The sequence below is a fragment of the Bombus pascuorum genome, chromosome 2 (genome assembly GCF_905332965.1).
Source record: "Bombus pascuorum chromosome 2, iyBomPasc1.1, whole genome shotgun sequence".
Lineage (NCBI taxonomy): Eukaryota > Metazoa > Arthropoda > Insecta > Hymenoptera > Apidae > Bombus > Bombus pascuorum.
In genome coordinates, this window is record NC_083489.1 from 7,266,963 (window position 1) to 7,292,813 (window position 25,851).

A 25,851-nucleotide genomic window follows, 5' to 3' on the forward strand; every position below is an offset into this window, starting at 1 on the left:
CTAAAGAAGTGATATCAGTATCAAACAAAGTGCATACAAAATACATAATGGGAATTAACAGTTCTAATGCATCGCAAACAGCTTCCCTGAGTAAGACGGAGAAACGAGTGTTGGAATTCTTATTCATTTAACTACCGCGTGTGCTTCTTCCTTGTTAGGTTTAGAGCAATCAACGAGTCTTTGTTACGATTTTGCTCTTTTTCTTCCTAAAATATTTCACATGTAGAACATCTTTCTGTCAATTTTCTCGTATTGATCGCTCTTTTCAATTCTCTCTTCGTTATTACAAAGTTGTAAAAATAATCCTATTACCGAGCTACGTATAAGCGTCAGTTAACTGATATTTTATCCTCCGATCTTATTATCGCGCTAATAATCGATCGTGCTTACATTTTTAGTATTGTAGCATTCTAAGAAAATCATTGTTGTAAATAAAATATTCGTTTCTACGAACAATGCAACGTAAATTGAAATACGTCACCACGAGATTAATAAATCAAATCTTCCAAGTGTCTACTCTCAAAAATAAATCTTTGCGTATTTCGAAGAAGAATCATCGCAATGTCGGAAAACACAGCTTGTTTAAAATGGTAATCACGACTTCATGGTTCTTTCAACCAACTATCACATAGGTAGAGACAGAAAGGAAAGATAAGGAAGGAGACGTCCATAAATCGTTGAGCTCTGTGTGTTAACAAAACATGGGTTTTGCAAAATTCTGATTGACGCCATAGCACCTCGGATTACAGGAGAACGGGGTGTCCTCGACAACAGAACGTAACAAAGTTAAACAAGAACGCTATACTCGACCGACCCAGCGCTCGATCAAAAGTGAAATCTCTGTGGTAGTTTTTAGTTGGACTTCGTTAGCGTCGACAGACTAACGTTCGTCGATCGATCGACCAGCGCTCGATTTTTCTATCATAACACGCGTTTTCGTCTCTTATTCTACTTTCTATATTATTAATATACAATGGATTTTTTCTAATCGAGTATATTTTATATCATAATAACCAGAAAGTATCGTACTATTCTATGATATTTCTTGTAATAATTGAAAGAAAGGGAAAATCAAATAATTGTCAGTGAAATTAAAATATTATCGCTTTAATTGCTTGCAAATTCAATCTCTGGAGGATTTTTTAATTTATTTCTTCGTAAACCATCGTTAGATTTCACAGAATGCCTTTCACTAGTGGAATCACGGAGTACTGAAGGAAGAAGATTTGTTCTCGTAAAGAGTTTCAACTCATCTTTACGCCTGATAATTGGAATAAACGTGGATTAAGAGGAAGTGTGAATCTCGCTAAACCGTCGGTAAGCATCCGAGTTTAAAATATCGTCTCGACGAGATAAGTGGTGATTTGCTCGTTTGTTGGAAAGTTTTTCCTTGTTTCCGCGGATTTTTATACCATCGCTGTATAGACTTCGACTTGCTTTGAAACGCAGCATCAACCTCCCCGTGCTCGATCGACAGCTCAAAGATCGTGTGATATAACTGTTAAACAACGCTGTGTATTTGAGAATAAAACTCACGTGATAAACTCTTCAGAACATTTCTCGCCAACGGGCACTGCCTTTGGATCTAAAAATATTCTTTATCTTCTGTACTGGAAATATTGACTGTTGGAGATCAATCTAGCGGTTTACTTCATCAATGGACGACAAGTATTCGATTCGTTGATGCATTTTTTTCTAACAAGAGTTACGTTGATTCGAAATATTTATGTATATTTATCTACGTAATTTTATCTATTTATATAAATAATTATTTCTATACTTTATAATAAGTACTGATTATTCGTCAACAACGAAGAACTTCAGTTTATTTGTTATACTTTTCATCCTTGTTTAAGATAGCTTTCATCCAACATTCTCAAGAGCAATGATTTACGACGGTTATAAAATATGTATACTTGCATCATTGTATTTGTTGCTTTAGTTACGTGCTTTAATTAATTATTTCCGTATTAAATTTCGTATTATATGATTACAAAAATTTGACACCACGAAAATGAAGTGTGGAAGCTAAGAAGAAAACCATAGCTGTAGAAAAGAATGTGCAAACTGCAAATATTTTGTGCAACATAGTACACCAAACACCAAATATTTGATTTCACGTTGACCACATGGAGAAAACACACTATAAATGCAGAATCGGGTCGCGAGGGTTAAAATCCTCGATGACGCAATTTCATCTTGTGAATCTCCAACTTCGTTCCACGACAACGGAGGTATCAATTCCACTTTCTAACTGGTCAGACACGCAGTTACATCGGCCCAATTAAGCATCTTAATCGAGATGAAGTATCATCACGGTCGTTATCCGAGGAACGCGCGTTTATTTGACAGCTCTTGGCCCGATTACCGGCACGTGACTGAATTCCAATGGAAAACACACGAGCCAAGCGTCGCGTTCACGTTTAATGCGTTAGTAAGCGATAGACAGCGCAGCCGAGTTATCATAGTCTGTCGATCTTCTGTCAGAGCGCGTTTTTCTTTTCGATACAACACGTAGCGTTATTCAGCTGTTCGATACGCTTGCGTGCTCCTGAGAAGCCACGAATCATACCGTGCAAGTGGTACACGTCTCACCACCACCATGACAGGTCACTCTCTATGGGGTTTCCCCGGTCAATCTTATAAAAACGTGTGGTTTCGTTTCGATTCTAGATCGATTACTATCAGTGGAGTTCTTTTCTCTGATCTGCAACGGAGGATGTTTAAAATTTTGAAACGTTGAGAATTCGAAAATTTGAATTTTCGAAAGTTTAAAAGTGCGAAAGTTTGCGTTAAAAAATATGTAAGATTTGAAAGAGAATTTGAAACTTTCGAAAATTACAAGTTTTAAATTTTGAACATTCGAAAATTCTTAATTTCAAATTTGGCTTTAAAACAAGAATGATCGAATGCAATGACTTCATAATCGCCATAGGAAAATCTAGTTCAAAGTGTCGTAGGTTATGATGGATCGAAAGATTTTATATTTCGATGATATCACTATCTATGCTTATACGCATAATATAAAAAGATTGCAACACTCACAGTCTCATTGAGGCATTTATTTTTGAGCTAATTGATTCCAAAGTGTTTGATAGATCGTACATGATGGAAGATATTGTTACCATTGGAGTATTTCTTATTTATACCGCGATTTCACAATGAGATTCAATTGAATAACGTTTAATACGAACTTAGATGGTTTCAAGATGTTGAGTCAAACAAAGTACGATGTGATCGTGATAAATTTATATTTTCCACTTAAACTTAAATTTAAAATCCAAAATTAACCGTTTCGATCTACCAATCTCCCTTCTTGAAAGAACGCTCATTTAATTATCCGCTCTAATTCACCCAAAGAACTTCGACTTTCAAATAATCATGTGCAACGATATCAATCTTTGTTCGAATTTTATAAAATGCTTTTCCACTTGGATAATTTCCACCTTCCAATATCATAAACTTGACATTTAAATTCTCGCGCGTCGATGAAAGAATTCCAATTGTTGGTAAACTCCTCCTTACGGCACTAAGAAACACGCGCTATACGAGACATTCTATTTAGAAAGTGGGAAAGGCCACGTGGTTAAATACCTTTGCAATTTGTTGTTCATATACCTGAGATAAGTTTACGTAATTTTGCGTAAGCAATACCGATAAACTGTTAACGCATAAGTACGTTCATTGTCTCAGTACTTTACTTACGTGTAACAATACACGTTATCTAAAACACGTCTTCAGCATTTAACACGTCTCGTGTGATATTATATGCCAACAAAAATTTCGCACATCAGTTTGAATAAAAGAAACGAGAAGATCTCACGAGACACGAACTAATTCACAGACGATCTGAGTGACGAGATGACGGCACTTAGCCCTGAACTAACGGTGAGACGACCGGTCTATCAACAGGACGAGCTTAATCACTTGTTCAAATATGCGAAGCCGAACAAAACACGTAAGTATCGTACGCGGATTCCCACCGAGCGAATCCAAGAATCATGGCGCCTCGCCAAGCCGCGATGCTTATTTACCATCAGGCGTCGCGTAATCATCGCGCAATACGCTGTCTTTCGTCTGAGCAAAGGAATGAAAACCAATGATTTGTTATATAAATTTCGAATCGAAGAATCGAGCAAGTAGTTTTTTTTTCGCGCTTCAGTTGCAATCGAACGTTATCTTTCCTTATTGTGCAGCATAATTAATCGATTTTCGTTATTGTAGATTTACGATTAATACTATCTACGATTACCTAGTAATGTTATCGTGATTATCACATCGATAATTTGATTGTAGATATCCATAGTTGCAACAGAAACTGAATATATCGTGCTATTTGTGTTTGCTATATATATATTTGTTATTGCAACGACTATCATTAACAAGTAATATTTAGCTTTCACGCTTGTACTATTTTGAGAATAGATTTCTGTTGTAATAATAAATCTTTATACTAGCTTTCAAATTAATCTCTTTTCCTTCTAACGACACCCTGGAAACCTTAATTACTCCCCACTTATTCCATGATTAATTGACGGGTTCGGAGAAATAAACGATACGAGGGACAAAATCATTAATTCAGGAAAACTAGGATTAAACTTTCAGACAAAAATCTCTATACTATCAGACATTCTATAATAATAAGAGTACAAAGATGTATTATGAATGCGCTTATGAATGATGGTCGATGTCACAGTACTGAAGAACATCTCGATGAAATGCAGAAGGGTCAAGCCGATGATGATTCTGAAGAATACTATACCCCTTATCGGATGGTTGCCAAAGTACAATTGGAAGACCAATTTACTGGGCGACATCATTGCTGGAATCACCGTGGCAGTGATGCATATTCCTCAAGGTACGAACGTTTACAAAGAGGCATTTTTATGTTTAATACAAATAAGAACAATAAATTCACTTTGAGATATGAATGAACCGATGCCAGTTATCAAGAGATGTCTGTTTATCCTGAAAATTTGAAGTCTTATGTTAAGAAAATTAGAAGTACACTGTTTGGATCGTCTGTCTTGTCTCGTGTTTGAATATCTTATTATCAGAACTGAGTGTCCATGATATAAATCTAAAGAACAATATTAAAAATAGACGAATTTTGATACACGTCCAGAGTGAAAAATTCTTTTAGAATAATTTCATATTACGTATTTTCGATAATAGTTGGAGTAAAAAAAATCAAAAGAGATCATCGTCTATTTAGACGAAGAAGATCGACGGTCCTATTACTCGATAAAATTTATTTTTCCTATACACTCGATCTTTACCGATGCAAGAGGCCAAAGTCATTTTTCCCATAATTAACGCAATTACTTTTCAGGAATGGCGTACGCAATATTAGGCAACGTTCCACCAATAGTTGGTATCTACATGGCATTCTTTCCAGTTCTTGTTTATCTCTTCCTTGGCACATCAAGGCATAATTCAATGGGTAAACAGCAAACAAACATTTCAAGACTCTCTTGATAATACTAACGATGATTCTGAGTATGTAACGTGTTACGAAATGCGGAAGCTTCACGACTGTTCTTCTTCCCCTCTTTTCGTTAACCATCGATTAGTAATCACTTGCCAAACTTTTACTATTTTGTACAAGAGTTATATGCATATGCTTTTGATATTAATGTTTTCTCCGAATGTTTTCTTATATTCGTCCAGACGTTAATAAATTTAATCGCCGATTTCATAATTTCAAGGAAACAGTTTTCCGTGATTCTAAAACTGAACAGTCTTCGTAATTCGATGAAGCTTCCTCGTATCCGCTTCCTTCTAACTTTCATTTCGGCTTCACTTTCCAACCTTGCTTAGACAAAATCGCCACGCAATTTTTCATGGCACTTGACTGCTTTTTCTCGTTATAATACCACACCGTGTGTTATTATTACGTACGTTTATCAATATAGATAACGAAAGTTCGACTATTCGAGTTAATAATATCTCATTAAAATAGACATACCGCATACGTATACACATAGAACTTCGTTCAAGCTATAATCTGTTTCAAAAGTTTCCCAGAAGCTTTCCAAATATTTCACCATTAAGAAAAATACCTGTAAAATTATCAATGAAATTTTCGAAACACCTTCATGCTGACCGTAGACCATTATTTTTACATACAGTTCATATAATACATTGAAGTATAGTAATGTCTAAAAACATACAACGATCGAAGTTAAAAATTCACACATTTTAATAGTTAAAATAACCAGTCTGTTGATGTCAAGGTACCTTCGCGCTGATTTGTATGATGACCGGAAAAGTGGTCACGACCTACAGCTCTCAAGGACAACTCCCGAAGAACGCCACAACAGAAAACGAGCTATTATCCTCGACGAGTAATCGATATTCCCCCGTGGAAGTAGCCACCGCAGTCACTTTCGCCGTGGCCATGATTCAGGTAATCTTTTACCGCCTCTTTACCGTTTTTCTTCAATCTACAAAATGTTGGATCTACTGGAACATTCTATCTATTTTCCTGCATGTAGAATCTTCAAACATAGAATCTTTAAATCTTTAAAGCTGTTAAAGGTAGCAAATTAACGAAGATCGATTCCTTTTTTAATATCGTGTACCATATAAATGGTATTACAGCTTTACAAATTTAGTAATTACTTCGATAGAAGTGTTATTTTTAGAAAATACATGCAACTACACCTGGAAAAACCCAAATATAAATTTTAATTTTCTAATTAATATTTTTATTTTTTAATCTGTCGATTCTTTTTTAATCTTTTGCTTTTCTCATTGATCTGATAATCTTTCAGTTAGTAATGTATTTATTGCGATTGGGAGTGATTGCATCGCTTCTAGCAGATAGTCTCGTAAGCGGGTTCACCACATCAGCGGCGGTTCACGTGTTCACGTCGCAAGTGAAGGATCTTCTAGGATTGGACAACCTACCTAAACGCATAGGGCCCTTCAAATTGATCTTTGTGAGTATTATATTCTTAACGGTAGGCGTAATTTCCTCGTCTGTTCTCTGAAAGCTTAAATTTTGGACAGAAAAGAATTTCTTTTTTGTATAGAATTAAATCCTTTGGAGAACAATCAAAGAAATCGATTATGTTAGATAAGTAAGTATTACACGCGAAGACCACAGGAGAAGTTCTAAAGCAATTTAAATCTAAAGCAATCGCGTTATTGCAATTTTACGATTAAAGAGAAAAGTAATTTTCAATTCGTTTAATGTGTTATAAATATTCGTGAACTAAAGCGAAAATCGGAAACTGAAGTCGGATTATTTGTTTGTCGAGCGAAATTTATAGGAGAAAATAGAAGGTTGTCGAACTAACGTAACTGATACCAGTGGAGACCTTTAGTTAATTGATCGAACTGCTTGAACCATCGACAGGTGTGTTGTCTACTTACTTTCTCCCAGAACGTAATATAGGAAGTTAGGCGAATTATGCGGAGAAAGATACAAGCAAAATAATCTGCTGAGCTTAAATTAGAAAATTCTAGTAATATGATAAATGCAAAAATGTTGAAGAAGAGAATGAAGAATCCTTCTTGTGCAAAATTAAGACTTTTAGAGAACAATGGAAAAAATTAATTATACAGGAAAGTTTAGTATTCGTATTTATTCGTCGTAGTAACTATCATAAATCTTTAAAAATGTATATAACACTCTACGTACGACCGTAATGAATATAATTGACGTCCGACACGTAATGATTTACCAATTATGTAGTTGCTGGCTAGTTAATCTTTCCGCTTCCATAAACGACCATAATTAATGATGCTGTTTCTTCTTACATATGTATATTTCAGTATACCATTCGAAGAAGTATTAATTAGCGTAACGAAATTTTTCCATGCGATAACAAAGTTTACCAGGCTACAGAATAGTCAAACAACTTCTTTTATTTCTCATTGTCGTAACATCGTCAGTCGCATTATCAAGTGTTTTCTTAATATGACGAAACTGTATTTTTGCGAGACCTTGTAACAGTGAACCAATTGAAAAATGTATGATTTTTAACTGTGTGATTTTTAAGTGCAAAATAAGTACGAGGAACGATGAGAAATAATAAAAAAAAAATGTGACTTATACAAAGCAAAGTGTTGAACTTCTTTTTTCGTGTAATAAAATTCGGCTAACAAAAGATTTCTTCTTTCGCGTAAAATAAACATGTATATCTCGACAGCTGCCTATACACGAAAACCGTCGTTAAAAGATTTATAGACTATTCGATCCTTGAAATTCTCCTTCATATGAATTTACTTCTTTGTAAAGGATTAACGAGCCGTATCGGCAGACCTCAATTTCAAGTACGTGCAAATGAGAAAACCACTTATCATAGAATTTTATATCCTTCTTCTTCGGCAAACGTAACACGTGTCTTAAAAGAAACAATAACTTCCTTGATGAGTGAATATTTTATTCGTAATATTACTTACTTTCAACCTTGATACTGTAATTGATTATGTTTAACAACGAATGTTAGAATTATAGTATTATTTTCATTTCGTAAAAAAATATTTATCTGAGAAGCAAAGAATGTTGCAAACTTTTGAACAGAAACGTACATCAAATTAAACAAAACACAATTGTCGCGATAATCACATCAGAATGTCCAACACTTTACTTTGTTCTTCTCGTTTCCGGCTCTCTACTTCCTTCAAAGACAATCTTTGAGCCTGCGGCGTTTCTAATAGTTTGTTCCTGATGTCGTTAAAGAGGAAATAGCACGAGAATCAAAAAGTACTGTCGTTAATATCATCTCGTCTCGTTTCCTTTCATACCAAATACGTCGAATACCGCATGCAACACGGTCGATTTTCCACTTTGTCGTTTTCAACACGGACTACGTCCATTTCAAAGAACTCGGTTCTTGTTTCTATCCGGAGACAGGTGAGCGCATGAAATGCCAAATGAAATTCCAACAGTGACTTTCTAACAATTTCAATTGCTCATTGAAAGAGAGAAACAAGTTCCGAGACATCCGGAATCCCACGATTCTATCTTGGAAAATGGAAGACTTCTTGTGGAAAATTGTTGGGAAAGAAAAAGTAGATTTCAAGGCTTTGTTAACACTTTAATTTTCCACGTACTCCTGTACCTTCAATTAAATTTTCATTGAAAAGGTATAAAAACAAAATTAGAAGTTCCGCTCAAAAAGCTATTTCAAATTCAAATGTCGCGTATGAAATCGAAACTTTCTCAAAATTAAATAATCTTGTGCCACTTTGTGGACAACCTAACTTGAATTTCTTCAAGTGGTTTTTCTTTTTGGTAAAATTAAAGAAACTGCAGAAACGAAGAAGAAACTGTTGCAACGACCAAAGACCTTCGCAATCTTCGTAACTTGTCGATCAATTCGCACCTTGCAAAGGGATGAAAAACGTGCTGCTTTCGACGATTATTGTTTCAGCAATACAGTTACAAATAATAGAAACGAAGGAAATAACATACGTTTAATGTAACAGTACTTTCACCGATTGTGTTTCACTTACATAAGGGGATTGAACTTTTGAAATATAACTTTATGATGGATAATCACACTTACGTAACATGATCGCGTTTGTTTGTTTTATTTAGAAGACATTGTAACAAGATTTTGGTCTTAGGAAGCTCAGTCCCTAATTATGGTTGTTTAATATCGTTTTAGAGTTACGTGGACTTCTTTAACAACTATCAATCTGTCAATGGAATTGCCCTCCTGCTATCCTGTTCCATCATTTTGGTTCTCATTGTCAACAATGCGTTAAAGGTACTTTTCAAGGACGAATTAAAACATTATTTTAACCAACAGCATACAAACCTTAGAGATTATATTGAAATATCATAAAATCTTAATAAAACTTAATTTCCTATATTTCATTTCAAGATTCTTCGGAATTTAAAAAATTTCAGTTTTAATATTTTCTAAAAAAAAAAAAAAAAAAGAGCCAGATAGCGGGAGTTATAATAAAAATTCGTATTTTATTTGCAGCCAAAGTTCGCGAAAATAAGTCCATTCCCAATCCCCATAGAAATGCTAGTGGTTGTGGTTGGGACTGTCCTCTCAGTGTACCTGAACCTTGCGGAAGTTTATGGGATCGCGGTAGTGGGTGACATACCAGTCGGGTAACCAAGTTCCTCGAAACTGTATTATTCACGATAGTTGTGTCGTGTTTCATTGAAACGAAGCAACATCTTTATGGTAACTTTCTCTTCCATTGCTTCCAGTTTGCCGTCTCCGACCTTGCCACCATTGTCTTTGGTACCGAACATTTTATTAGATAGCTTCATCATTACTATGGTGTCCTACACTATATCCATGTCCATGGCGTTAATCTTCGCGCAGAAACTCGGTTACGAAGTGGATTCGAACCAGGAGCTAATGGCACAGGTTTGAATGTATATTTAAATTTGAAATTTCGAATGAAATTTGAATTGGAATTTCTGGTATATAACCCAAGCCTGAATTATGATATAGAAATATTCGATTGTATAACCATTAAATTAATCTTGAAATACATTCAAGTACATCGCATGAAACAATAGCGTGTGTAGTCACACGATTAGAATCTGATGCATTGTTATTGACATTTTAATTAACCGAGGAATCAATTAAATAATTCATGTCGTAGACTTGACCTGATTCGTCAAAGTCAATCTCTTTTATCTATCAAAACTGACACCGCGACCGCTTTAGAATTATTATAGTGCGATAGCAATCAATGTCACGCTGTATGAAAGATAATGTAACTCATTTACATAAAAAACTAATTATCGTCATCCTCGATGATTTCTAGGGTATCGGAAATCTAGTTGGATCCTTCTTCTCTTGCATGCCATTCACAGCTTCGCTCTCTAGATCCCTGATCCAGCAGACTGTCGGTGGACGAACTCAATTAGCTAGTCTAATATCCTGTGGAATTCTAATTAGCGTTTTACTGTGGATCGGCCCCTTCTTCGAGCCTCTGCCACGGGTAATTCGCAAATATTCGAATCATTGTTAACTATATAAAATACAAAAATCTAATAGAAATCTGTACAATTTCGAAAATCGACAAATTCAATCGATTATACGTGTAAGTTTCAAGTAACTAATAAAAGATTATATTTCCATCTACAGTGTGTTCTAGCCAGCATCATCGTGGTGGCTCTAAAGGGGATGCTAATGAAAGTGACAGAATTTAAGAGATTCTGGAAATTGGATAAAACGGATGGAGTTATCTGGGCGGTGACATTCATATCAGTAATTCTGATGGACGTGGAATATGGTCTTCTAGTTGGAATCGTGTTCTGCATCGGCAAATTAATCCTCTTTTCTATCCATCCTTACACCTGTTCACTCGCTCTAGTACCTGGTACTGAGCTTTATCTGGATACCAAGAGATATAAAAGCGTATGGAATAATGATAGTCTCTCTTTTCTTTTCTTTCCCTTTTTTTTTTTTTTTTTTTTATATATATATATTCTTCTTATCGAGCTACGTTAAAATGGGAATCTATTTCGATTAAAGCGGATTTTCTTTTTTGTATCGTGTATTTCTCGAGGCGGTACAGGCTGAAACGAGTCTGAGATAGATCTAACACGGAAGTCGTATTTTCAGACGGTAGAGCTGCCGGGTATAAGAATATTTCACTACTCAGGCAGCTTGAACTTCGCCTGTCGGCAGCACTTCCGTGACGAGGTATATAAAATTGCTGGCCAGACGCCGAGAAAGAAACCTAATGGAGGCTTCAAACACGACGAGTTGAAGGAAGTTAGAAAGGTAGAGATGCGATATAGAATATCTTCCAGTATCTTAGAATAGTATCCAGTATAATACAATGCTGTTAGTAAAATCATTATTTAAATCGACAAGAAGGAATATCAACGTTAACTATATCCTCGTTACACCAGCCCGAAGAAACCATAAAACTGCCGACCCACTTTCGTAGAAAATTAATTTCCTTGTCATTGTGAACAGCTGAGAACCCTGATACTGGACCTGAGCGCGGTGAGTCACATGGACCTGGCGGGCGCAACGACCCTGGGAAACCTGATCAACGAATACTGTGAAATCGATATACCGGTGTACATCGCCGGGTGTTCCGGTGAGTAGAATCGCGTCGTGGAACCGCATGACCAAACCGGAAGCAATGTTAGACCCGATCGATACGCAACGATTTGAACACATTGTAGGACCTGTGTACGAGATGATGAGAAAGTGCAACCTGTTGGAATACAAAGGTGGCCTGTTCGCCGCATTCCCCACCGTGGCAGACGCCGTGCATTTTGCAAGATCTAACACCGAACCAGCTTGGAGTTCGCCGATATACAACGACGCAACTGTCGCCAGTCTCTGATTGCGAATACTAATCGCGACTACATGCGGCGAAGTTCATTCATGATTCCCAGGGAAAAATGACTCAATCAACGTGATCGACTGACAATTTAACTGCCATGTTATTTCAAAACGCATGCATTTGACTGTTTGATGAGAGGAATATTGGAAATGAGAAGTTGTGAGATGTATGTAGACAATGTTTGTTAATGAAAAATATGTCAAAATCAGTTCGAACAAATTGCTCAAGATAGAATATTGTGAAGGTTGAATGTATTCATCTTGCTTGATTCATTACAAATCGTATAAACAATTCTGTACCGCTATATTTTTAAAAGATATTAAAATCACACTATCTCGTTGTAGTAAATAAAACTTAGAATTGAGTGTGAAAATTGAATGATATTTATACATACAGTATTCTTGTAATAACAAGTAATGTTTTGTGTATTATAAAATTATGAAACAAATAATATTTATAGACAGACTTCTAGAATACCTATTTATGATATTTTTCTAAATATTTAATATGTTTAGTACAAATATATAGCCTGAAACTACTTAAAATCATCATAATTCGCGCCACAGTAGAGCGCACGTGAGAAAGCACATCTCAGCGCATGCGCAAATAACGTCGCGTAATCCACGTCTAAATAAAAGTTTGTTTCTGTGAATCGGCAGGCAAGTCACTGTCACTTTTTTAAAATGAGTGCATGGATACAATATATCGAATCTTTCCCGATGTACATAGTAAGTTCACAAATTAACCTCACAAAAATAATGTTACGACTTTTTAAAAAGTGCATAACATTTGTGTTAGGTTATGTTATTTTACTACAACAGGTGTTTATATATATTTACACAAATTCGTACGTTTCCTGATTAAATAATTTTCTTTTCAGGACTATGATGGCCAAGCGCGAGCAGAAAAATTATCAAGAGTCATAATAACACTGTTCGGGGTTAGATATTATACATCAAATATTGATGTTCAATTCAACTTTATAAAGTTACTTACATATGTCTTATTTATGTTTGCAGGTGGTTGGATTAATTTGGGGATATGTTATTCAGGAATTTTCACAAACAATGTACATATTAGGAGCAGGACTTGTACTGGCAGCTTTAATTGCAGTTCCACCCTGGCCTATGTACCGCCGTAAACCTTTAGACTGGCAAAAACCACAATCTGAAGTTACAGTTAAGCAAAAAAAGAAGAAATAGTTTGCTGTCATTTTTAACTATACTTAACAATATTTTGTTAGAAAGTTTCTTACATGATAATACTTGTTAGTTCAAGGCAAAAATACATGTTTCGAACATCAGTTTCCATTGTAAAACCTGTACTTATGAATGTATTAATTTATGAGAAAGACTGTAATAAGAAGAAGTACTACTCATAGCGAATGTATCATGATTATGTTAATATCCTAAAAGACTCTTAATTCAAATAAAAGAATGTTACAAGATTGTCAAATATTCGATGTTTAAATCGATTCGATCTTTGATTCTCGAAAGCGAAAACATTTAAAATAAAACGGCGTGTATTTATATTGCGGAAAGAAATACGACAAACATTTCGTAATTCCAACCTGTCGATTTTCTCGTTCGATTGCGATAGTCTCGTAACATAGTGACGCCCTTGAGACATTTTACTTCAATCTCGTTTCGAATTCCGCGCGAGCAGAAACGCGGTCAGACTTATACATGCCGCGTGACTCGGTTTCTCCTTTAAAACTGTTACAACAATGCCGGTTAACTGTTGCATACTATTACACGACTAGAAATGCGTTTCCTAACCAATACCGCTGACACATAGAGTATTGTCGACACTACGGAAAAGTTGACTGACTTTCATTACTATCTTCCATTTAACTGATCAACGACACGATCTCCAGCACGAACTATGATAATTTCAATTGTAACCTCTTTCTATACTAACGATACGCAAATTCGATAGAGAGAATGGAAAGCAACGCAAAGGAATTCAAAGATGCAAAGTCTTAAATTCATTTTTTCGCTATGTATAATTTATGGCATTTTTTATAAATGTTAATATAACTTAAGAATTAATATAAGTATATGTGTATGTATATACTCGTGTATAATTGGTTTTTGAAATCTTATACTCTAAACGCAATATATCAGATACCATTGAATTTCAATGGAGAAATTCTCACTTGGAAGCATTAGAAAGTACAATGCACGTAACGTTTGTGCACGTTATATCCGTAAAGTGATAAACCAAAGAAATTGCACAACAATTAAGAAAGTTATAATGTTATAGATACTGATTTATATCGATGATTACAGTAATATCTTACTAATTCGAAGTGAAATTAACGTATCAAACACTGTTTTCACGCGGAAATAAATTATTTAACGGCCATTATTTTGTAATTTTATAAATTCGTTGGTTCAATTAAAATTTTGACTCACACGAAGAAGGCTACGACTACGAAGTCTTATCTTCATTGATATTTCTTTTATTTCCATGCTTAAAACACAGGTTATTTCAGCAATGATACACAATTTTACGAACTTGAACACGGATACTTATAAATACAACTTATGTACGTAGATATTACATCAATTTTGTTCACTGTACTTTCTACGAATTCGTTAAAGTTGGCGCTGCTAAGAAACTACCACTGCAATTTTCACACAAATAATAACAATTGCCAACATATTAGTCAAGATCTATGACTATACTGTAGTTTGTGTGGAAGTACCAACTTACTTTATATTTGTTTAAAATGAGTTCCTGGGTGCAATATATTAAATCTGTCCCAACACATATGGTAAGTTAATTTATTAATATATGTAACTATCTTTAGTTTTTATTCTCTCCTTGGTTAGGTTATGTGTCACCATATGTCAAAATTCAGTCAGATAATATCTATATTTCTTTGAATAAAATTTTTTTCAGGACTATGATGGTCAAGCTCGGGCAAAAAAATTATCAAGGCTCATCATAACATTTTTTGGAGTAAAGTATTGTATTTAAAAATATTGCGCTGTACAGAATATGCTCAAGATTACAAATGGTTTTTTTTCAGATAGTTGGATTAATATGGGGATATGTTATTCAACAATTTCCACAAACAATTTATATCCTTGGTACAGGATTGGTGATGGCTGCTCTAATCACAATTCCTCCATGGCCCATGTATCGTCGTAAACCTTTAAATTGGCAGAAGCCACAGTCTGGAGTTACCACCAAGTTAAAAAAGAAAAAATAGCCTATCCTAGTTGTACTTAATAAAATGTTATTCTTGTAAAAAATGCCAGTACTTGATAAGGATTTACAGCGCAAAAATACTTTGTATATCATTTTATAACTAAGCAATGTATTTATGACTGTGAAAGCAATGGATGAAAGTGATGGATGTGACAAGTGCAGATTGAATTAATATGTTTTACTTGATCAGCAGTGTAGATATATATAGACTAACGTATATAATTCAAATTATATCGTACTATGTAAAAATAGTGCTCGTACCATCAGATTGCATTTACATTTGTATCTATATATCAAAATAAGAATAAAACTCATTGTTTAATAAACTCATCGGCAGAATCGTTTATATAAAGATATAAAAATGACACATGTTGTTTTATAGCATAACAAAATATTGTTAGCAATAGCTTATCTTCGGAAAGTAATGTTTTTTGCGAAACACGAAGATCCATGTCCTTCCTGGGCTGCAATGTATAAAATATCAGACTCAGGATTTCCTTTCCGCCTCGAATCATGATTATACAATATGCAATAATCGAAAGGAAGAAATTTCGTAACAAGGTTGATTCAGTACAAAATGCTCGATAAAGACTCTCAATCGATCGATGTCGTTTTAATTTCGATTTCAATAAATCAAACGAACAATTAACTAGCCGTTTATGATTATATCGCGTACCACGAGCCACACGTTGGATCTGTTCCAATGTTTGACTTTCATCGGACACGTTTCTCATTTTCTCTCGTCACACATTAACCGAAGCATATTTCCCTCAAAATCGGGCTGGCGACGTGACTTTCTCGAGATAGAAGAGGTAGAAGCGTTTTGGAATACGGTGGGGATGATTGCAAGCAGATTCTTACGTAAGCGGACAACGATCACAGCCACATCGAAAATATAAAATGTGCCGTAACGCCCGCTACTGTTTTCTTTCTCCTCGTCTTTTTTTGTTTATGCTCTAATCCTGTCCCTTTCGTCATCGTCGTACGACGCGTCTCGTCGTTATGTATTGTCCATCGCTACGAAACTGGAATACAATGTTATGCAACGAAAAGGATTTCGTTGCAAGCCTTCTGCAAATGTAGCTTCTTTTTATCGAAACGTGCACTGGCCCAAAACGAGAAAATAAAGAATTGTATCTTGAGCAATGATGCTAAGAAGTAAAATCCTTTCGCAACATGAATCACTGATAATCCACGAAGTTACAATCGCAATTTTTATTAATCTTTAAGTACAGATCACTCGTTTCTGAGAGGAGTTTGAACTCATTAATTTAAATTCATTGTTATAAAATAATGCAGAATTTTAGAAACTCTAACATCATTTGACCTCCTCTATTACTAGCTAAACCTTTTCTTTTAACATGCGTCTCTCCTTTTTGCCAAAATTATGTCACAATAGACCAACCAATTTAATTTATTCCAGATCATTTTATAATATATATTCGTTTTGCAACATTTGGGAGGATTCTTGCGTAATCTCGAATACTCCGAACCTTCTCAAAATCATCACGATCTTCGATCCTTTTCTCGCTTTCGCAGCTCGTAAGATACGGTTCGTATTCCAGGTGGAGGATTACGAAACGCTTTCTCCCTGTATGATGGATATTTTAAGTATGCGAGCTACACCACTTCCTACAACACTGGCTGGGTCGACGCTGTGCACACACGAAAAAAAAAAAAAAAAAAGGATGCAACAGGCATTACATCGACGCGGATCGAGGTTACCTTGCTCTTAACACTGACTCCTTTCGCAAAACAACTGAGGCCACCTTGGCTAGAAAGCGAGTCAATCACTTGGGCGTATTTCACCGGAAATGCCGAATCTGAAGTTAAGGAATTGCATCTTTTCCTTCTATTTCCTTTTCATTTTTCTTTGCATTTTATACGATGTAACGGAGGCAAGAGTTTTCACGTAACTGAGCTAATTGATGGCAACTAAACGAATTTTTCGAAGATTTAACGTTGTTCAATTCTCACAACATTTAGATACTAATGTGTAATTATTAGGTACACCCTCGCTCAAAATTCTACGGACAATTATTAAATATTTACTTAAAAACGGGTAGATGTTAAATAATCGTTAAAACATACGAAGAAAGAGAATTTATTTTGAAATTTTAAATACAACAAAAAAGCCAGATAATATATTAACAAATTTACCAAAAAAATGCATGTAATTTAAAGTTCGAAATCTACTTCAGAAGTTTCATTGAGAATAAAAAAAAAGTGTTCCAAGACTTTTGAACGGGAATGCATAATAAATGATAGCTGCCAAAATCGTGATTTTCCACGTAGTTGACCGAGTTAATAGATCGTTTATCGAATGCTTTGATCAAACTGATAATGTATTTTCTAACGTGCAATTAGCAGATGTATCTGTCGTAACTTTAATGCAAATTACATACTTGAGTTTCATATACATTGTATAAACAGTGTCAGTGGCACGTCTGTCAAATAAGACTTAATCAAACAGTAGAGGAATTGGGATCGATAAAAGTAGAATGTTGCAACCGCGTGCAGGAAGTTGCATATTGCATCTAATTTTTATCCACGCCGTTTACACTCGATTAACGCAGAGAAAAGGGAAAGAAAATTCGTGACTCGGATCGTTTTGCGCTAAAGAAACTCATAGAAGGATAAAAATGTTTCGTGGAAAATGGCACTAGAGGATTTTCTAATCTGCACTATCGTCATTAATATTGAACGGAGAATGGGAAGAGATAAACTGAATTATCAGCTGGAAGAGAGAAGTTTTACAACTTTACAGCGATAGGAACGAAATAAAGTTTGTAATTTATTCACGATTAGACGCCAGGTGTTATTTACCAAAGAAAAGGGGGACAGATTGATGACAATGTCCGCTATTAACGTCTCCTATAATATAATTTTCCTGTTCCACTTCCAACGAGTTCTGGTCGACTGGCGTTGAGCTTGATTCGCGATACCACAATTAATAAGCAATAAACTGGTATACAATGTCTCTTGCGTACATTAAGGCCGGTATGGTTATATCATCGACCATGTGGAACCACAGAAAAGACTTCTGTTATGTCAATTACACGACTTTTGGGCTTCCTATAATGTTTCGACACTGTTTTGGTTACGCGTAGATGAATTTCTCTTTCTTGCCAAAACTACGGGAATATATTGTATTAATGGATAGATTAATTGATGTATTTTGATAGAAAGTTCCGTTACTTAATGATTAGAAGTAAGTCTTAGAAGTATTTAGCTTTCATCTATACATAGATAATAAAATATATAATATTACAGTTTGGAGAATAGAAAGCATCTGTTTGTCATTTATTAATTATTTATTTGTTTATGCCTGATCCAGGCACAACGGAAGACATAAAATTTTGTAAACGTTTTGGGTGAAATCGATCACGTAATGCAAAAATTCCGCCAGCGCCTTCAGCCAGTTACGCAGTAGCGAATGATATATCTTTGACATAATTTTTCCCATTTTAAAGCACAATTTACAGCCAACGTTTATGTAACACATGTATATCTTCAACATTAAGAATTCCTTTGTGCGGATCATCCGACCGAAAGCATTTACGCATCTTATATTCCTACCTGTCGATATTCCTACCTCTTTTATAATCGCCTCATTAGAATAATTTTCTAATTCGTATTACGACATCCTAATTTAAATTTAAATTCGTGTAACATCAATTCGAATCTTTGCGTAGAAACGATTAATTTTCAATGGTATCAGAAACGTCCGATTGTCTTCCAAAATACGAACCAGCTTCTCCTTTCTGTCATTTCTGACAATAAAATTCACAAATGTTCACACTATCACCAAGTTTCAACAAATATAACGGAACACTTAAAATTCCATCCACTTTTCATTTCCAATGTCCATCGAACTTTCTTTCAGGAAATTCAACTATCGCACATATGCTCACAGGAAATTCATGAAAATTTGGCAAAATTTACTTTCCACCACCATCTGATTCAACGCGTTTCATCCATAATTCAGAAAACGCGGGAAACGCGCACTCGCGCTATTTCTACGATCGTCTACGTAACGGTGAAACGACTAACAGATTGACTCTTCGAATGAATTACAGAATATCGTAATTACAGACAGGCTTTTGCCATTTCTCGGTCCTAAGTAAATTAAATCGAACGAAGCTGGACACGTAGCGTACGCAGTGTGTTGTTACGCAGGCTTGGAGAACGCTTGGAACGGACGTAACCAGAGAGTCGGCCGCTTCCTATCTTTTACGTAACCGTAAAGTCGAGCGACTTTGGCTCTCCCACCCTGTGGCTTTTCACCGGGTGGTTTTGGCCACCTCGGTTGGTCCTTTATAAGCACACATCCCCGGCCGTTCAAAGCCAGAAACGTATCGACATCGGTAAAACATTGGTCTCACGTGTGATCGACGTATAATCGAGCTTCAGTTCGTCTCATTCGATTTTTCCTCTTTCTATCAGTTCTTTCTTTTTCTGCGACCGTGTCGTTTCGCGGGCTCGTCACGTCGAGCAGGAAAATTGTAGTCATTTAAAAAAGAAGAACAGACAGCCGAGCAGGATGCGCTCCCAGACCATCGTTGTGAGTAGAACCTTCGGCCAAGCTTCGTGTGAAGGGTGAACTACCCTTGTGAATCGACGAATACAGTGATTTCGAACGATGTGCTATAAACTTGTAGAATTATACGAAAATTCTTTGTGAACGTTTTACGAATTGATTCTGGTATCAATTACTTTGTGGATTATTTTTTTGGTAATTTTGTTTATGGCTTCGTTTGGAATCCGTACGAAATTTTGTGGAGATCAAGGTTTCTGATCATATACGTAAATTAGATCAGCTTCCTTCTTGCTTTCTGCTTCTTTGTATATTTGTTTTGTCTTTTTACCGATTATTGTAATGTCGACTGGTCAGATAATTTTATAATGGTAATAGGTAAATTCATTTCGATAAACGTTTAATTAAAATTAGAACTGCAAACACTTTCACCTTGTCGAGACATGATTGCACGAAGCATGTAGGATGAGTAGTGAAACTTCGAAAAAAAAAGAGCAAAAAAAGTAACGTCGCGCATATAAATGACACGATATGCCGTGTCACGGTGCACTTTTCGCCTTATGGGCAAATCACAAATTCACATTCGTGTTGCAGCTAATCGTGTTCGGAATACTAGCCGTGGCCTTGTCTTCGCCAGTACCAGGCTACCATGGGTAAGTTGTCAAAATGTTTGAACGTTTCGTACGACTATTTTCACCTTATTATCCTATTTCACCTATTATCACTTTTTATATATTCACCCTATTATCTTCAAAAATGATTTAAAATTTGTTAAACACGTTAAGATGCGTTATTTTGTTGTTTCTTTTAAATTGTTCTCCTAACTAACGAAGTATTATAACGTAGAATTTGCATATTTTATTATTGTATTTGTATTAGAATCTATAGTTATTATATTAAAAAGGAAGACAATCAACTCGTTCGGAAGAAAACCAAATGTATGATTTCAGTTCGCACCAGCACGTCCGTATCCATGTGCCTTATCATGTGCATACGGTTCATCATCATCACGTGAAGAAGATACCAGTGCATCACGTAGAGAAGGTGCCCGTCCCTGTTCCAATTCCTATCCATCACGTGCAAAAGGTGCCTGTTCCAGTGCCAGTCCATCACGTCGAAAAGGTGCACGTACCTGTTCCGATCGTCGAGAAGGTGCCTGTACCCATCCCTGTTCACGAAGAAAAGAAGTGGTGGTAATGGGAGCGCTTCGCTCTTCGGCTTGTTATTATTTAGGTAATTAAAACAAAGAATTTCTCCCTTGCGTCAACGACATCGAAACAATCAAAATTTCGGTTAGCACTTAATTAACGATTGACAGAAATTTAATTATTTTCATGGCGGAGGGCAAAGAATTTTATTCTCATATTATGGAAATCAGACATATTTTGAATATTTAAAGAAAAATTGAAACGAGTACAAGTGCATAAAAAGTTTCAGTGAAAATTTTTCCTGATTGTAAGAAATTCTCGAATGACAGAAAAACACGATTGAATCGAAATTAACCAAAAGCACTTAAAATCTAGAGAAAAATTATTAGAGTAAAGATTTCTTGTCACTTTGTTGCAGATTCTAAAATAGGGGCGTTCGGGTTGCTAATTTCACGACACTCCAATTTTATTCTTGCTCAACCAAATCATTCCCAGAAGTACGCAGAAGCTACGAGAAGGGAATAGTACAAAATGTAACTCGAATTGCCTGCATCATTAGTCGTTTAAGTTTGTAATATAGAACTAATATCACTTGGTATGCACATGTGTGTACTTAGGTTAAAAATATTTGTACATACTTTATAATGTTATTTTATTTTTTATACAATACACGTGTTTGTCAAATATCAAATGTACATTTTTTCAAATACCTAAGATCTTGTGTTTTATGTTACAACTAACATTATTCGCTAACTTTCGTTAAGGGTATTTTATTAACAAAACATAAGTTCGCAACAACGGTCAACGATTATAATACAATAACAAAGTAACAACGTTAACGTTAAGAAGTCTTAGAAAGATATCGTACAAACTCTATAAAACTAGAGAAACTGTACGAGTTTCACCACTCTTCTACGTGATCGTGACCACCATCATCTTCTTCGTGTTTTATGTGAATCTTCTTCACATGCGTATGATGGTGTTTATGAATCAATTCTGGCACGTGAATGACGAAATGCGTGCTGCGGAGAACGAAACGTTATCGAATATATTGACCCATTGTAAAATGTAAACGATAATTAAATTTGTCGATTGGTAAATAATTACTGTTCGTGATGACCACCAGGGGAAGGCATCGAAGCTACGAGGACGATTGAAACGACGAGGACAAGAAGGAAGGTCTGAAAAATAAGTATAATTAAATACAATAACATATCAAAATACCTGAGAGGGCAAGAAACCTCACTGAAACGACATAAATAACGCGATTTTAAATGAAAGATTAATACTACGCGAAATATTTCACGAGTCCGTAAGAGAGTAAATTAATTACGTTAGATTAAGAGCCTTGGTGAAAGTATCTAATGTACGATCAGATCGCGTCGTTAAATGGTGAAATTATCGTGTCGTTGAGGCACGCCTCTTATTGTTCCTTTTATCGTTAAAGCTATTCTTCTTAACGACTTGCTGTTTCCATAGAAAACAAGTTGACGTGAAATTGACCATACGCGTGTGCGCGTTTAACTCAAGTATGAATTAAAAAAATATCATGAACATTACTACGAATAAATATTTCATAACTATTTCACGACTACGTGTATATATGTATAGTAAGTTTTCGAAGAATGCGAAATGTACAGTTTTCTTCTTCTTTCTTTTATAAATTTGCCTGTGAAGAAGTTAAGCAAAAATCACGAGGATATTCAATTGAAACATTTAACAAATATCCAATCGTCCTGTTAAATAATTTTTTAAGCTAAAAGAACACGACACCGCGTTTCGAAGGTCAGCTAATGTTTAGAATTCACTCGGATATCGCGTAATTTTTTGTCGAAGTAAATCAAGGTCACGGAAGAGGATCGAGGTGATTAACACCCACTTGCGCTCGGAGTTTCGCCATTTTCTGCCTCGAGTTGATTGCTCCAACGTTGAAATCCGAGTGTATTCCAAGACTGTTGCTCTTCGGGTACTAAAAGCTGGAATCCTGGCAAGCCTTATAAACGGAAGCATAATCAGTGAACGGTACAGGAACGAGCAAAATAGTTCCTGCGTGCACCCCACCCAACCCTCTACTCGCTCTCACTTGAGATTATATGAAATTTCACGTGCCCCTTCTATCATTGTCGTAGACACCGACTTGTTTCTCGTGTAAAAGATATCGTCTCAGTAGTGTGAGTGTAATAGAACATTGATTTAAGAAAAGAAAGATAAATGTAATCGAGATGCTGCAAAAGATATCGCCTCAGTAGTGTGAGCGTAATAGAACATTGATTTAAGAAAAAAAAATAAATGTAATCGAGATGCTGCAAGGAAAAGTAACTTTTTTTACTACGGAAGAAAGAAGTTTCGCGAATAATTCGAGATGCAAATCGTTTAAGAAGAGATTGGAGTATTCCTCTTGTCTAATAATCGTTGCTTGTTAAGGAGAAAGCAAGCATTGTAAATAATTGTACATACGAATGATTTAAAAAAAGATCAAAATGTACTTTATCTAATAATTGTTATTTATCGACGAAGAAAAGACGATTTGGATATAATACGTATTAAAAAGGCGATGGAAAACAATTTTCTTTTAAAAGAAGGGACATCTTAAATTAAAAGGAGCAAGGCAATGTACCGATACAAACTTGAGAAATATAAAAATTATTGAATTGCGAACGACTTTACATAATCGTATTTGCGAAACAGACCTTTTACAATGTCTTCTATTACCATAACTTCTATTGTAATCAATTGCGTTGCTTGCTCTAACAACTTAGCGAGCAACGACTCTTCAAATGCTTTACTATCGACATTACGCTGATTTACGAGCTTACAGACGTCCGTTTCACCGGAAAACGTTGCGCGTAATCGAATATCTCGAATCCTATTATTACTTCTTCTTCAATGGCCCATTTACGTTCATTGATAGGTATTTAAACAGCCGATTGAATTAATAGAAAGTTGTAATCGATCTCGTTCGCCCATACTGTTTCGCTATTATGATTTCCAGAGAAGAAAGAAACGAAAGAGAAGGAACGGTGAAATGGCCCTTCGAAAGTGTTCGATCTTTCTGGAACTCGCGTTCACTTTCTCTGTCTTCTGTTACCGCTATCAGAGTAACATTACATTGTCGTAACGTGCCATTTACCGTCGTAATCTTCATCATAAGCACATAAACGATGCGTTTTGGTGATTCCAGCAAAGTATCTGTTAGAAACCTTATCGATTCTTTAAACAGTGTAATATCGTTCGATGTGTGGAGAAATTTCGAAAAGCGTTTAGTGTGATCTAGATCTGCATGTATCGATCGCTTTACGCCAATGGCACGAAGAAAGTAAGCGGGGAATTATTCTTTTTTCTTTCTCAATCGAATCCCTCCTCTGCTAAATCAGCTGCGCGTCGTACTTCGTTTTGTTTTTTCTTGTATGTCTCGACAAATGGGCGACTTCTCACCATAATGGTACGATCTTAATATTTTTACTATGTGAAACAGGAATTCCGATGGAGAATTGGATAAACCTAATTGTATGTTGCGTTCTGTGTTACTCGTTCTTTTTAGACAATGATATCGATAATTGTTCGTCTTCTGTATTTATAAAGTATAACGACGTTTCATTTTTTGTATTCAAATTTTATGAACCTGTTTCGCCCGCGAACGCCAAAAAGAACGTGCGTGTGTAAGGTTGGAGGGTGTAAGTACTCACGAGTACGATGTATCTCGTGTAAATTAGCGTAGAGTTTTCTGTTATACCAAATGAAAATTTGAACGAATTAGCAACACGTCGTTTCTTTGGAAGTTCATAAGCATAGTTAATGGCTGTGTCGGAAAGTGAAGAATCTCGAATACGCACTTTTACAAGATCTCAGACTAGAAAGTTTAATTTTCATTTCAGACAGAATAGATCCATTTAAGGCAATTGCTTTATCTATTCGCGGATTTTTGACGTTTGTCTACTTTCACAATTTTGTTATGCAAACGGTCATCTTCTGAGAAACAGGAACATCCTGATTCATATCGTAACAATGAGTTCGTCGACTTCTATTATTCGTAATTTCGAAAGTTCTATCTATGAAAAAGAATATATACATAATAAATGATATAAAATATATATAACAGAAAACTTATGTATTATGTATGCCTGTTAAACAATTATTATACAGGATGGTTTCATTTAAAAGAACGATTCGATTGTTATTTGCACATGCACCATTGCGCTTCAAAAAACAAAAAATGATGCTACGGATGTAGTACTCTTTGAGCCATTCAACTTTCTTATTGAACGTTTTTCTGTAACTGCATTGGTAACGGAATTACAGTCTGAAACAATTGCAGAGACCGCATTGTATATCACAAGACTAATATTACGTTTTGTGCGACATATTACCACATAGTTATAAAAGGTAAGAAAGTGACAATAAGGAAGTATTGACCGAATCTCAAAAGATTCAGACGTTCTAAACAATCCCTGTATTTTAATACCTCGTCTCGACGAATTGTTTATACGGCCATTGATCTCGAGGCGCTGTTGCAAAACGAGAAAGATCCTCGGCGCAGACTATCGTAGATCAAGGACAACATCCGTGTTACTTGCCATACGAACACCTAGAATCGTGCGAGTGAAATCGTCCTCCTCCGTGTACCGTAACATCTACTCTCTTTCACTTTTCGCT

General features: G+C 35.5%; 4 protein-coding genes and 1 pseudogene across 8 annotated transcripts; 4 read left to right on the forward strand and 1 right to left on the reverse strand.

The window, feature by feature from the left end:
* Positions 1 to 795: 795 nt before the first annotated feature.
* On the forward strand, positions 796 to 12,768 carry LOC132916282 (prestin-like). Of its 5 annotated transcripts, none has more exons than XM_060976156.1 (14): positions 796 to 845; positions 3,845 to 3,958; positions 4,697 to 4,858; positions 5,333 to 5,443; positions 6,237 to 6,409; positions 6,777 to 6,944; positions 9,624 to 9,725; positions 9,948 to 10,081; positions 10,184 to 10,346; positions 10,753 to 10,929; positions 11,076 to 11,348; positions 11,556 to 11,717; positions 11,916 to 12,042; positions 12,131 to 12,768. In XM_060976156.1, the coding sequence occupies exons 2-14, from the start codon at positions 3,862 to 3,864 to the stop codon at positions 12,292 to 12,294; spliced, it is 2,013 nt and encodes a 670-aa protein (XP_060832139.1). In that variant the 5' UTR covers positions 796 to 845; positions 3,845 to 3,861; the 3' UTR covers positions 12,295 to 12,768. The 5 variants fall into 5 exon arrangements, 4 of the variants coding, with proteins under 4 accessions (XP_060832139.1, XP_060832138.1, XP_060832136.1 ...); XM_060976155.1 differs by lacking the exon at positions 796 to 845 and adding an exon at positions 859 to 1,317; XM_060976153.1 differs by lacking the exon at positions 796 to 845 and adding an exon at positions 1,330 to 2,234.
* Positions 12,769 to 12,864: 96 nt separating this feature from the next.
* LOC132916299 (signal peptidase complex subunit 1-like) lies at positions 12,865 to 13,751 on the forward strand. Its single transcript, XM_060976180.1, has 3 exons — positions 12,865 to 13,022; positions 13,175 to 13,234; positions 13,314 to 13,751. The coding sequence occupies exons 1-3, from the start codon at positions 12,978 to 12,980 to the stop codon at positions 13,494 to 13,496; spliced, it is 288 nt and encodes a 95-aa protein (XP_060832163.1). The 5' UTR covers positions 12,865 to 12,977; the 3' UTR covers positions 13,497 to 13,751.
* A 1,148-nt stretch (positions 13,752 to 14,899) lies between these two features.
* On the forward strand, positions 14,900 to 15,839 carry LOC132916300 (signal peptidase complex subunit 1-like). Its single transcript, XM_060976182.1, has 3 exons — positions 14,900 to 15,073; positions 15,202 to 15,261; positions 15,332 to 15,839. The coding sequence occupies exons 1-3, from the start codon at positions 15,029 to 15,031 to the stop codon at positions 15,512 to 15,514; spliced, it is 288 nt and encodes a 95-aa protein (XP_060832165.1). The 5' UTR covers positions 14,900 to 15,028; the 3' UTR covers positions 15,515 to 15,839.
* Positions 15,840 to 19,844: 4,005 nt separating this feature from the next.
* On the forward strand, positions 19,845 to 21,865 carry LOC132904663 (uncharacterized histidine-rich protein DDB_G0274557-like). The gene is made up of 4 exons (XM_060955352.1): positions 19,845 to 20,077; positions 20,645 to 20,703; positions 21,001 to 21,283; positions 21,617 to 21,865. Exons 1-3 carry the CDS (start codon positions 20,057 to 20,059, stop codon positions 21,245 to 21,247), a joined length of 327 nt encoding a protein of 108 aa, XP_060811335.1. The 5' UTR covers positions 19,845 to 20,056; the 3' UTR covers positions 21,248 to 21,283; positions 21,617 to 21,865.
* Positions 21,866 to 22,099: 234 nt separating this feature from the next.
* LOC132904625 (uncharacterized) lies at positions 22,100 to 24,343 on the reverse strand (annotated as a pseudogene).
* Positions 24,344 to 25,851: the final 1,508 nt, after the last annotated feature.